The 12,997-nt window shown below is 34.3% G+C and overlaps 1 protein-coding gene across 1 annotated transcript in view; it reads left to right on the forward strand.

Annotated features, from left to right (window-relative positions):
• SNTG1 (syntrophin gamma 1) overlaps positions 1-12,997 on the forward strand; it is a 610,136-nt gene that overhangs the window by 359,233 nt on the left and 237,906 nt on the right. Inside the window, exon 11 of the mRNA XM_017531764.2 lies at positions 1,208-1,338. Within this exon, the coding sequence (XP_017387253.1) occupies positions 1,208-1,338 (131 nt within the window). The remainder of the gene's footprint in view (positions 1-1,207; positions 1,339-12,997) is intronic.

Here is a 12,997-nt window from a genome sequence, read left to right on the forward strand (position 1 = left end):
AGTCACCAGAGAAGCATAAAAAGCAACTGGCTAGCATTGAAGGACAGGTGACCTGGGGTTTGGGTGCTCACTGAGTCACTAGTAGGAAACCCTCACTAAGTGATCTTAGCCAGTCCACCCTTCCAGGTATTCTGAACTTCTCCGCTGACTTAGTACATTTTTACTTGGTCAATCTGCAACAATTAACATAAAAATGCCAGGCAACATACACCGTTTAGTAAACATAGTACTGTTTTTCACTGGAAGCATTGTTAAAGAAATTAATACCTGAGTGTAATGCTCAATAATATTTAGACTTAGCAGAGTTTTAGTATCTAAATATCTAGACTAATATAGAATGTTCTTCTAAGACCATCACTCAAAAATTAGTGAATAAAGACACGGCGATGTTAACAGTTTACTGGGCAAATTGAGCTTTGACGCACTTACAACACATGCCAATTTAAATATTAGTACTATTTGATGTGCTGGTGCCAGGGAAAAGTTTTAACAGTAAAGCTGAAATAATGAAAGAAGCATGAATTAAGTAAAAAAGCCCAAATTATATTCGAATATGTCTCCTCTATATATAAAGGAAAAAAAAAACTTCCAACAAAACTTAAGATATGTTTAATTTTAAGCCAGCCATAGTTGCCCTGATACCCAATTAAAACTACATAAGTATAAACTTTTTAGGAACATGAAGTTAGAAAAATGAGCACAGATTTCCTTGAGTAGTGTTTTGAAAGTTGTTTTATAGGAATACTCATTCTAATCAAAAATATATGCAAGAAACTGATAAATTAAAAAAAAAACTTTTGTGTTTGGCATTCATAAAACACTTGCTAATTGAATGAACTGCAGCTTATTCTTATTTTTGTCGCTTACTGGTTAAGTATAGTTAGTTTTTCCCACTTTTTCTGTTCTTGAATAAATTATGTTGTCACACTCTTATCCTTATTTCATCTCCACTCCTCATTTTAAAATAAATTTTCACTAGCATTCTTAATCTCAATGATTTCTTTCTCAACTTCTTACAGCATTCCATAAATAAATAAGTTAACCGGTATGTTTTCTTGTCCATAATACGGAATTCTCATGATATTCCATAAAAGTCTTTTGATCACTTGGAGTAAAAACAACATTTCCCAGATGAATGGGTTTGAGACACAGAAACTCAAAGCACAGAAGAAAAATAAATCATGTTGAACTTTTGTCTTCTTTTCAGGACACATTGTCATGCTCATCGTGGCCGACATCTCCAGGCTTGCGGTGGGAGAAGCGGTGGTGCGACCTCAGGCTGATCCCTCTACTTCATTCACGCTTCTCTCAGTATGTGCCCGGCACAGATTTGAGTCGGTGAGTCCGTGAATAGGAGTTATGAATTTTGTTTATTTAAAAAGAGACCTTTAGTCAAGCTTTTAATATATCACAACATGCCTTACGATTTTAGTATGTTTTGATAGTAGAAAGAAGAGCTTCAAAAGAATAAACTAACATAGTTAAACACTTATTATTCTGATGACAAAAACACAAATCAAAGCCCCCATTCTGCTATTCACTTATTGTAATGGACTCAATGTATTTAATAGCTACTTTTATTAAGTTTCATTTTTCCTTTTGTGTTGTTTACTTCTCAAGAATATTGCATAGATTATTTATTTATTTGTTTGTTTGTTCATTTATTTTGAGACGGGGTCTAGCTCTATTGCCCAAGCTGGAGTGCAGAGGGGTGATCTTGGCTTACTACAACCTCCATCTCCTGGGCTCAAGTGACCCTCCTGCTTCAGCCTCCCTAGTATCTGGGACTGCAGGCACATGCCACCATGGCCAGCTAATTTTTTTTTTTTTTTTTGTATTGTTTTTTGTAGACACGGCATTTCACCATGTTGCCTAGGTTGGTTTTGAACTCCTGGGCTCAAGAGATCTGCCTGCCTCAGCCTCCCAAAGTGCCGTGTTTACAGGCATAAACCACATGCCTGGAGCATAGTTTGTCTAAATTATAAGATTTATTTTCAGCTTTTAACATTCTATTATTGTCTATTTTAATAAATGCAAGATATAGTAGTGTCCTCCTTTTCATTCTTGAATTTTTTTTTTTTTAATCTTGGTCAGTTTTGCTAAGGAGTTGTACATTTGGTTACTTTTTAAAAAATGATTAATTTGGGTCTTTCTTGAATCACTTAACTTATATATATACTTTATGAGTTTCTGCTTTTTCCCTGATTGTTTCAATGTCTTAAATTGTTCAGCTTGATTTTGTGTTCTTACAGATTTTTGAGAAAAAATTTCCAGGGGTTGGGAAACTTTTCTGTAAAGAGCTATATAGTAAATATTTTATACTTTGCAGGCTTTAATGTCTCTGTCACAAAGTACTCAAGCTCTTGTGGCACAAAAATAGCCGTATACAATATATAAATAAATGAACACACCTTTGTTCCAATAAAACTTATTTACAAATACAGATGGCAGGCTAGATTTGTTCCATAGGCTGTAGTTTGCCAGCTCCTCTTTTGATAATTAATTTTAAGACTTTTTTTCCTAATACATGTAGTCAGATTTTCACATTTCCATCAAAGATTGTTTTAGTTACTCCTGCAAGTTTAAAATTACCTCTTGACCTATTTACAGTATTTTTGAGTATATCACATTGTATAGTTTTCTGACTGGCTGCTCGTATTGTAATATATGTAGGTAATGTATCACAATCTACTGGTAACCTTTTACCACTTCAGATGAAGTATAGAAATGTTGCTTCCATTAAGACTCCTTTATCTTTCCTGTTTGTAAAGAAGTTACCTTAATTTCCTATACATACATCAAAGAGTATCAGATGGTATTAGGGGTTTTGCTTCAACCATCAAATAAGATTTTAAAAACTCATGGAAAGGATAATTCATTATACTTAACCCAAAGCGTACCCATCGATGATCTTTCTGAATTTCAAAGCTTCTTTTATCGTTTCCTTTATGCTTAGGTAATTTTTTAGACATTCTCTAAAGGTAGATTTGCTAGCATGTAATTCCTTCAGTTTTCAGTTATCTAAGAATATGTTTATTTTACTTTCATTCCTAAGGAGAATTTCCTGGGATCTAGACTTTGGAGTTGACAGTTCTATTTTTTCAGTACCTGAAATATGTCAGGTATTAATGTCCACTGTCATTCAAATTGGTGTCCCGTCTAAGTAATACGTTCTTTCTGTTTTAAAGAATTTTTATTTCTTTTTCTTCAGTTTAAGAAGACTAGTTACGATTTATGTTGGCACACATTTCTTAAGTTCCTCCAAAATGGGCTTTATTCTGCTTCTTAACTCTGTATGATTGTGACTTTCACCAAATTAGGAAAATTTTGACCTTTATTCCTTCAAACATTTGGTCAATCCCACTTTCTATTCTCTCCCTCTGGATTTCTGATAATGCAATTATTAAACCTTTTATTATTGTCCTGCACATCACTGAGAAACTTTAAAAAAAAAATCTGTTTTCTTTCCATTAAAGAGATTGGGAAAAGTTTATTGATCTGTATTTATATTTTTAAATTTTATTTCCCGTCCTTTAACTCTGCTCTTCAGCCTATTCAGCATTTTATTTTTTGTTGATGTATTTTTCAGTTCTAGTTTATCCTTTTAAAAATAACTGATTTTTTGCAGTTTTTTAAAAAAATATTTCTATTTGTTTCAAGAAAACTTGTAATTGCTTGTTGAAGCATTTTTAGGATGGTTAGTGTAAAATCCTTGTGAGATAATTTCAGTATCTCATTTATTTCACTGTTAATATCATTAATTTTTTTCTCATTCAACTTGTGATTTTCCTGAATATTTATGTGACAAAGGAATTTAAAAAATCATCCTATACGTTTTGGATATTAAATGTTGAGACTCGGGTTCCTATTTAACCTGGTTTTGTTGTTGTTATTCTTGTTATTGCTGTTGTTGACTTTAGCAGGCAATCTCTTCGTTGTGTTGTATTGTGAGGATGGGTGGGTGTATATGTTAAGTTTCCTACTGCACCTTGCTGACACCTGGAAAGGTAGATGGACAGGACCATTCACATTGCTTGGTAGCTACAGGATGGAGGTAGAAGCTAAGCCTCACAAGAAACTCTACTGATACAAGGGAGGAAGTGGACGGATAGGTGAGGGCAACTAGCTCCACCTCCCACCACCTCATTCCACCGTGGTGATGATGGTGGCAGAGACTCGGCTCCTTGATGGACCACACTTGCCAGCATGGAAGGGCATAGTACTTACTTGTTCCATCTCCTACAGGCCCATTTAGACTAATTGCTGCAGGTGAGTATGAAGGTTCAGCTGTCCATGACACCCCACTGACACTACCCTGGCAGGGAAATTGGAGCTTGCTTCTTTTAGGTGTAGGACAGAAGACCACTTTCCTGCCAAGCCCTGCTGAAAACCTTAGGAACAGGGGGACAGTGCTTCCATTGGTACTTGGCTGGATTAGGGCAGGTATTGCCAAAGAGCTTTGTTTTGTTTTTAGTGTACTCATTCTCCAGTCCTTTAAAAAAGGAGCAACAGGCTTTCATTGGAGTCTTTATATTTTAAAAAATCTTGCTGTTTGCCGATCAGATTGGAGGCTTCAGAAGGTCGTGCCTAGGATATGCAAGAGGCAATAGGAAAACTCAAGGCACTTAATAGTTTTTTATTCCTGAGTTTGACGTCCCTAGGCATTCATGGTTAATTGTTCACCTTGCAGCAGCTTCCAATACTTTTGTCATGTTATGTGTGATGTTTTTTAGCTGCATCAGGAAGCATCTGAGAAGAATGAGGCCACTCGGTCTTTGCCAGCATAAGAAATCCACAAGTATTGATATTTATGTGTTTTAAAAAAATTCATTTAATGATGTTTTATATTTTTGTTACAATTACTTCTTTGTTCTATGAACTATTTAAAAGTACACCACAAAATTTCAAAATATTTTGAGATTTTCTAATTACCTATTTTTGCTATTGCTATTTAGTATAATTTCAGGCTGAATGATCTCAATCCTTTGGTATATGTTGAGGCTTGATTTTACTCAGCATGTAAGTTATTTTGGGAAATATTTTGTATGCATTTTTAAAGGATGAGTATTGCTATGTTTTTTTTTAGTGCTGTGTTGTACATATTTTAACTAGGTCATATGTGTTCATTAAAGGCTCTGATCCTCTGCATCACTCATGATCTTTTTTTCTGATTATTATATTAAGTTTTGGAGAAACATGGTAAAGTGTCCCACTGTGATGGTAGATTTGTGTATTTCTCTATTTTGTTGACTCAGTGTTTGCTGTATATACTTAATTATGTTGTCAGATACAATTAGATTTAGAATTTTTATAAATTTCTTTTGTATGATGCTTGATAATTATGGCATGTCCTATACCTTTGGAAATGTTTCTTGCCTTTAAGTCTATTCTACCTGTATTAGGATAAATAAGAACCAGATTTCTGTTTATTAATATCTACTTGTATATTTTTCCATCCTATTTGTTAAAACTTTCTTAGTCGTATTGTATAAAATGTGTCCCTTCTGCATTAAATATATATGTGTATATACACACCTATATATTGCATATATATATTTGGATTTTTCTTTTTTGTTTTTAATCCAAAGTAACAAACTTGGTCATTAAATCAAATTAGTCTAGTTACTTTTAATGTAATTACAGATATATTATTATTATACCATCTTATTGTTTGCTATTGGAAATCCTAGTTTTTTTATGATTAAACATTTTATTTTGAAAAAACTATAAATTCACATGCACTTGTGGGAAACAGTACTTTCATTTACTCTTTGATTATTATCCCAATGGTAGCGTGTCGCAAAACTATTGTACACTATCCCAGCCAGGAAATTGACCTGACAAAATTCACCATTCAGATTTTACGTGTGTGTGTGTGTGTGTGTGTGTGTGTGTGTGTGAGAGAGAGAGAGAGAGGGAGAGAGAGAGAGACCTTTTGAATTATTTAATACTAAGTCTTTTTTCTTATGTTAAGCTATATATTTGTAATCATCAATCAACTTCTCTTCATTCTCTTTCCCTTCTAACTTTTCTGGTCTCTGGTAATAAACAATCTACTATCTATTTTAATGATATCAACTTTTTTAGCTCTCACTCAAATATGAGTGAAAACATGTAATACTTGTCTTTCTGTGCCTGGATTATTTCCCACAACATAATGACCTCCAGTTCCACCCATGTTGCTACAAATGAGAGAATTATATCCTTTTTTTCAGGGATGTATAATATTCTATTGCATATATATATGAATGTAGTATATGTATACTACTTATTATTATTATTTTTTTGAAATGAAGTTTTGCTCTTGTTGCCCAGGCTGGAGTGCAATGGCATGATCTTGGCTCACTGCCACCTCCATCTCCCGGGTTCAAGTGATTATTCTGTCTCAACCTCCTGAGCAGCTAGGATTACAGATGCATGCCACCATGCTTGGCTAATTTTTTGTATTTTTAGTAGAGATGGGGTTTCACCATGTTGGCCAGGCTGGTTTCAAACATCTGACCTCAAGTAATCCACCCTCCTCGGCCTCCCAAAGTGCTGAGATTAAAGGCGTGAGCCACCATGCCTGGATAAATGTATACTATACTTTCTTCAGCCATTCATCCACTGATGGATACTTAGTTTGATTTCACATTTTGGCTGTTAGGAATAGTGTTGCAATAAACACAGGAGCACAGATGTCTTTTCAACATGTTAATTCCCTCTTTTAAAAATGTATACCTACTAGTGATATTGCTGGATCATATGGTAGTCTAGTTTTCAGTTTCCTGAGAACCCTCCACACTGTTCTGACATAGCGGTTGTACTAATTTACATTTTCACCAACAGTGCATAAGGGTTCCCCTTTCTCCACAACCTCACCAGCATTTGTTATTGCCTGTCTTTCAAACATATGCCATTTTAACTGGGGTGAGCTATCTCATTGTAGTTTTGATTTGCATCTTTCTGATGATTAGTGATGTTGAACAATTTTTCATATACCTGTTGATCATATGTATGTCTTCTTTTTAGAAATGTCTGTTCAAATATTTTGCTGATTTTTAAATCAGATGCTTTTTATCAAGTTGTTTGAGCATCTTATATATTCTGATCAGTAATTCTTTATCAGATGGATCATTTGAAAATATTTTTTCCCATTCTGTAGGTTGTCTCTCACTTTATGTTTTCTCTTGTTGTGCAGAAGCTTTTAACTTTGATGTACTAACATTTGTCTATTTTGGCACAAAAACATCTTTCCTCAGACTAAAGTCCCAGAGCATTTCCCCAGTCTTTCCTTCTAGCAGTTTCATAGTTTCAGGCCTTAGATATAAGTATTTAATCCATTTTGATTTTATTTTTGTGTATGGTGAGAGATAGGGCTCTAGTTTCATTCTTTGCACATGGATCTTCAATTTTCCCAGCAGCATTTATTGAAGAGGCTGCCATTTCTCCAAGCTTCCCACCTTTACTGAATGTGAGTTGGCCTTAAATGAGATAATTGATTTCTGGGTTCTTTATTCTGTTCCTTTGGTCTATATGTCTGTTTTTTTTGTTACTGTTGTTGTTTTTCTCCCACAAGATAATTTTCTGGAGATTCTTCCAAGTAGTTTTATTTTTCAGTTGTTCATTCCTTTTCATTTCTGAGTGATATCCTATGGTATACAGATTTAGTGCATTAAAAAAATTCAACTTTTAAGAAACATCTAGATTGCTTCCAGTTATTGACTATTCTAAATAATGAGGCTGTGAACATTTGTATGTAGATTTTTGGGAACATACATTTCCATTTCTTTGGATAAATACTCAAAAGTGCAACTAATGGGTTTTATTATAATACTGTTTAATCTTTAAAGAAGTAGCAAAATCACTCTCTGGAGTGATTGTCCAATTTTACAATCCTACCAACAATGTAGGAATTACTGTTTCTCCACATCTCTGCCAGCAGCTAATGTTGTTGCTTTATTGAACCACTCTGACGGGCATGACTGACATGTCCCTGTGGCCTTGATTTGCATATTATAATGACATTGAACTGTTTTTTTAATGTACTTATTCACCATCAATATATCTTCTTTGGTGAAGTGTCTGTTTATGTCTTTTGTCCATTTGGAAACTGATTTGTTGGATTTTATACTGTGGAGATATACATATATCTCAAAGTCCTTTTTCTCAACACACTAGTTTTTGTGCTGTTTTATTTTCTTACTTTTTGTAGTAATTAGAAATATTTGTTATTTAATATTCCCTCTATTCAATTTTCATATATTCATCTTTTTGTTATTGTTTTAGTTATTGCCTAAACATTACTATAGATATAGAGCCATATATGTATAACTATTACAATTTAACACAATTTATATTGATTTCAGAAAATGTTAGAAATTGATGTTATAAGACACTTTAATTTCTTTTTTTCTTATTTTGTGGCTTATTTTGAATATACTTAAAAACATATTTTAGATACTTCAAAATATTTTACTATTGCTTTCATGTAACAATTTATTTAAATATATTCTACTTTTAATCTTTCTCCTCATTTCTTTTAGTTCTATTTTTCTCTGACTTAAGAGCTCTGTTAATATTGCTATTAAAAGAATGTATATTTTTGAAAGTATACATTTATTTTCCTTTTATTTTTTAAATATACAGTTCCATTATTTGAAGACATTTAGCTAGAGAAATTTCTGACGAGGAAGGAACTGTCTGAATGGGTCCAGATGACTCCTTAGATTTTCATTTTTATGGCATTCAGCACATCAACAGCTTTATCAGCTGAATTAATTATGCTCAATATACATGACAGCAATAAGCAGTTACAAACATAGCACTATTCAGAATGGATTTCATAGAGGTTCACATTCAAGAGCTAATTTATTGTTTATTCATTCACCCAATCAATATTGATTTAATATCTGTTAGTGGGAGACATTGTGTTTGATTCTGTGGTAGTAGATTCAGTAAAGGGGAAAGGGGCAAGAAAATGTAAATAAGTGATTTACCCTTGATTCATGGATGAATAATATTCTATCACACACACACATACACACACACACACGTATATATATATATACACACATGTAGACTTATATATGTGTATACATATGTGCGTATGTAGTAAACATATACCACGCTTTCTTTAGCATTCATTCACTGATGGACACTCAGGTTGAGTTCACATTTTGACTATTATGAATAGTGCTGCCCATGATTACAGATAAAGAAAATTATTTAGCTTGGCACAAACTTAGGATATTATTTCTTGGTTGCTTTTTTGCCATAACCCATAATTTTAGTTTCACAATTGCAACCAATTTGTGTTAGTCACATACTATTGTGTATATATAAATTAAAGCATAATGACATTTTTATCAGTAATAACACAGTTTATATTTATCATAATGTAATGACCCTTATTCAGATATAAATATCTGCTTTAAATTTTGAAGCGTGTTTTAATATTGCATAATATTGCAGTGTCAAGGGCGTTAGAGTAAGAGAGGAAGGTTATAAAACCTGGCTGGCCTTTTAATCTCTCCAAGCTTTATTTTCTTTATATGCAAAATGAGCATATAAATATGTGTGTGTGAGAGTTTATATAATATTATATACATTTGTTATGTATATATGTGAATTTGAGGAGCATAAATTTGCAGAGTACTCTCAGTGTTTAGCATACTTTATGGCTGAAAGTACTCAATAAATATTTATTAACTAAATTTTAATGAAAAAATTCATCTCAGTTTTTTCTTTAGGTGGATTTATAATCTACTGCATGCTTCTAAAACACTATGAAGAGCAATAATATTGAAATCAATAGTATTGAAAGTAGGCTTTTGGACTTTAAAAATTATGAAATGACAGTAGAATGTATAATTTATTCCCAGAGAGCACACACTTTTTCCTTTCAGGTGAAGACATTTCAGACGATGACAGATTTGGCCCCGGAGGATGATGTTTAGTATCTGAACAGTAGGCAAGTTTAATGGTCATGAGAATGGTGCTTTCAGTAGCACAACAATCTTAGCAAACGGGCCTCTAACTTTAAAGCCAACTATGAAACTGGCTTACCGTAAATACTGAATTTATGGTTGCTCATTGAAGGAGGGGAAGCTTTAGGAATGTGCATTTCAGGGGCTCTGAAGAGAAAGCACAATTAGTGAATGTATGAAGGCAGAAAAAAGATAGGCAGACAAAGAAAGAACTATGACACAAAGATGTCATAGAAGATATTTCAGGCAGGGTTTTAAGGAGAATAAAATGTTGATTGTACCAACTATAGAAAAAAATACTGAAAGAACTGAGAAACACTGATTAATTTGTGGTGACTTTGGACAGAATAATTGTAGAAGCAAATTAATGAAAAAATATTGTATTAGAAGAAAGATATTGATAGTAGAGAAAGGAGCACAATGTGTTAGGGTATATTCATAAAATGTGATGAGGAAGAAAAGGGAATATAAAATTTAAGCACATCATAGCATTGGTTACTAACTGAGAAGGAAGACTTTTTTTTTTTTTTTTTTGAGACAGAGTCTCACCCTGTCACCCAGGCTAGAGTGCAGTGGCACGATCTCGGCTCACTGCAATCTCTGTCTCCTGGGTTCAAGCACTTCCCCTGTCTTAGCCTCCCGAGTAGCTGGGATTACAGGCACCCACCACCACACTCTGCTACTTTTTGTATTATTTAGTAGAGATGGGTTTTTGCCATGTTGGCCAGACTGGTCTCAATCTCCTGATCTCAAGTGATCCGCACACCGCGGCCTCCCAAAGGGATTGCAGGCCTGAGCCACCTTGCCCAGTGGAGAAGGAAGACTCAATGGCAAAAGTGCTTGTAAACAGAAACAGCACTCATGTCTGATGTGGCACCTGCCCGTGCAGTTTCATCATCCTGATGATTCTCACAGGATACAGAAATTGAACTGATTGCATTCCACTTTCACAGATTGTTCAGGAGGTCCATAAGGACTGGTCTCAGTGTACCTCAAGAACAACAAATGGTTTTTAGAAATCTTTCAACTAAATACCTTTAAGACCCTCTCCATTAGTCATGCAAGTATTTCTTCATCTGGCATAAACCCCTTTACTTGTTCTTACACAATTCTGTGTGGGATTATAAAAGAAACTGCCATAATCCCCTTAAGATACATAACTCTCTTTGGAAAAGTCCACACTTCCTTTGAACAATTCTAATCAATTTTGTATAGTTCTTTCAATCTAGGGCAAATTATCTTGCATAAGAGTCACTATTTGTTTCATTTTTCCAGTTTATGACACACTTATTTAATGATATGATTCCATTAATTAATATCAATTTTAATTTCGCCATAGCCAGAGGACAGTATTCTAGAGTGCTTGAATGTCTTGGAAAATTGAAAAAAAAAAAAAAAAAAAAAAAAAAAAAAAAAAAAAAAAAGAAAGAAAAAGAAAGAAAGAACCCTTGAAGAAGTATGTGTATTCTGGTAGGCTTTAGTCACAGAATAAAAAATTACATTTGATCAGATACTATATATATTTTTAAAGCCTATAACTTTTAACAAAAAAATATGTTAAAGATATAAAATGTAGTGCTTCTCCTGATGTCGTGAGATATTCACGATTTGCTTGGCAATGCTTTCTGCTTCAAATGTCCCAGAGATAGGCAGGATTCAGGAATAGAAAGACAGAGAAATTATGGAAAAGCTATTGTGACTAGGATTACCCAATAAGAGAAAAATAAAATTCTGGCCAGGTAAGCATCTGCATATGTAATACCTGCTGCATTAAGGGTCAAAAGATAAAGAAGTAGACACAGTTTATTACTTTTGCCAGGGAATCCTGCCATGCCAGGAAGAAAAGGGTATTTGTTTAGTTAAATTGGAGTTATTGAGGGCTGGGAAGTAGTAAGATCGGAGTCGCTGAGGTCACAGTGATAGGAAATTTTAAAGTGAAAAATAACCACATAATTTGCATGGCTGAACAGGCAACTCAATCTAGGCAATGCAACTAGATCCTGAATAGGTATATGGACTTGTGTAATTGAAAGGGCTAAGAAAGATCAGAAAGGAAATGAGATAATTTGGTGCTGATAGAAAGGAAGAGGTTATAGTTAAGGAACAGAAATGAGAGAATTCAAGCCTGGCCATGGAGCTGTCTTGGATGACACCAGATATCAAGTTAGCAAAAGCAGGGGATTGCTAAAGTAAAGTAGAGATGGACTCGTTTGATTTTGTTTCTTACTTACTGATGAAAGACTCCAAGCACCGTGCTAATGCTAGGAGAGATATCAAATAGCATATATGACTTTTCCTTCAAGGGGCTAGCAGTTTGGTAAGATCGAATAGTATTTAGCAGTTACACAAACATGTTTAATACTACAGAGAATAAGTGCTGGAATAAAGGAATCAGGAAGTCTAAGGGCACTGAAGTGGGAGAGATTCAGTCCAAACACGTGGGTTATAGAAAATATCATGGAAAAGATGGCATCTGAGTTTAACATCTTAAAATCTGAATTGGATTTTGACACATAGAAATCACACAACTGGTACTTCTAACAGGTTTTTGAGGGGTTAAGAAGTCCAGTCTACAATCTTCAAAATACCATCTGACGTGTGTGGGATATGTGTTGCCTTCTTCATTTCATGAATAGAGAAACTGCAGGTCAGAGAGTTTCATGGCTTTAACTGACTTGCAGGGACCTCAGAGATACTGAAAGAGCACAGATGGGTGTTTCAGACAAAGGAGTGCTGGGGAGAAAGATGCCGTTGCATAAAGTGCAGGACTTATTTAGGGAATGATGAGGATGTGGTTTCAACTTATGAAACAATTGGTGAATTTAAAGTCTGGAAAATAAGTCACAAAAACTAACTTGAAAAAGCTCCTGATGTACCTAAACAGCTTAGGTCTTGTGCCTAAAAAATTAAAGTGACGACAAGGCAGTGAACCAAGGTAGTGCACACAGGGCAGAAACAACGCAGGACTACTGCGTGTGGATTACACTCAATAAGACAGAGGAAAATGCAGAAACCCCAACCCAAGGGCC

This window comes from Cebus imitator, unplaced genomic scaffold (genome assembly GCF_001604975.1).
Source record: "Cebus imitator isolate Cc_AM_T3 unplaced genomic scaffold, Cebus_imitator-1.0 Scaffold73, whole genome shotgun sequence".
NCBI classification, from domain to species: domain Eukaryota; kingdom Metazoa; phylum Chordata; class Mammalia; order Primates; family Cebidae; genus Cebus; species Cebus imitator.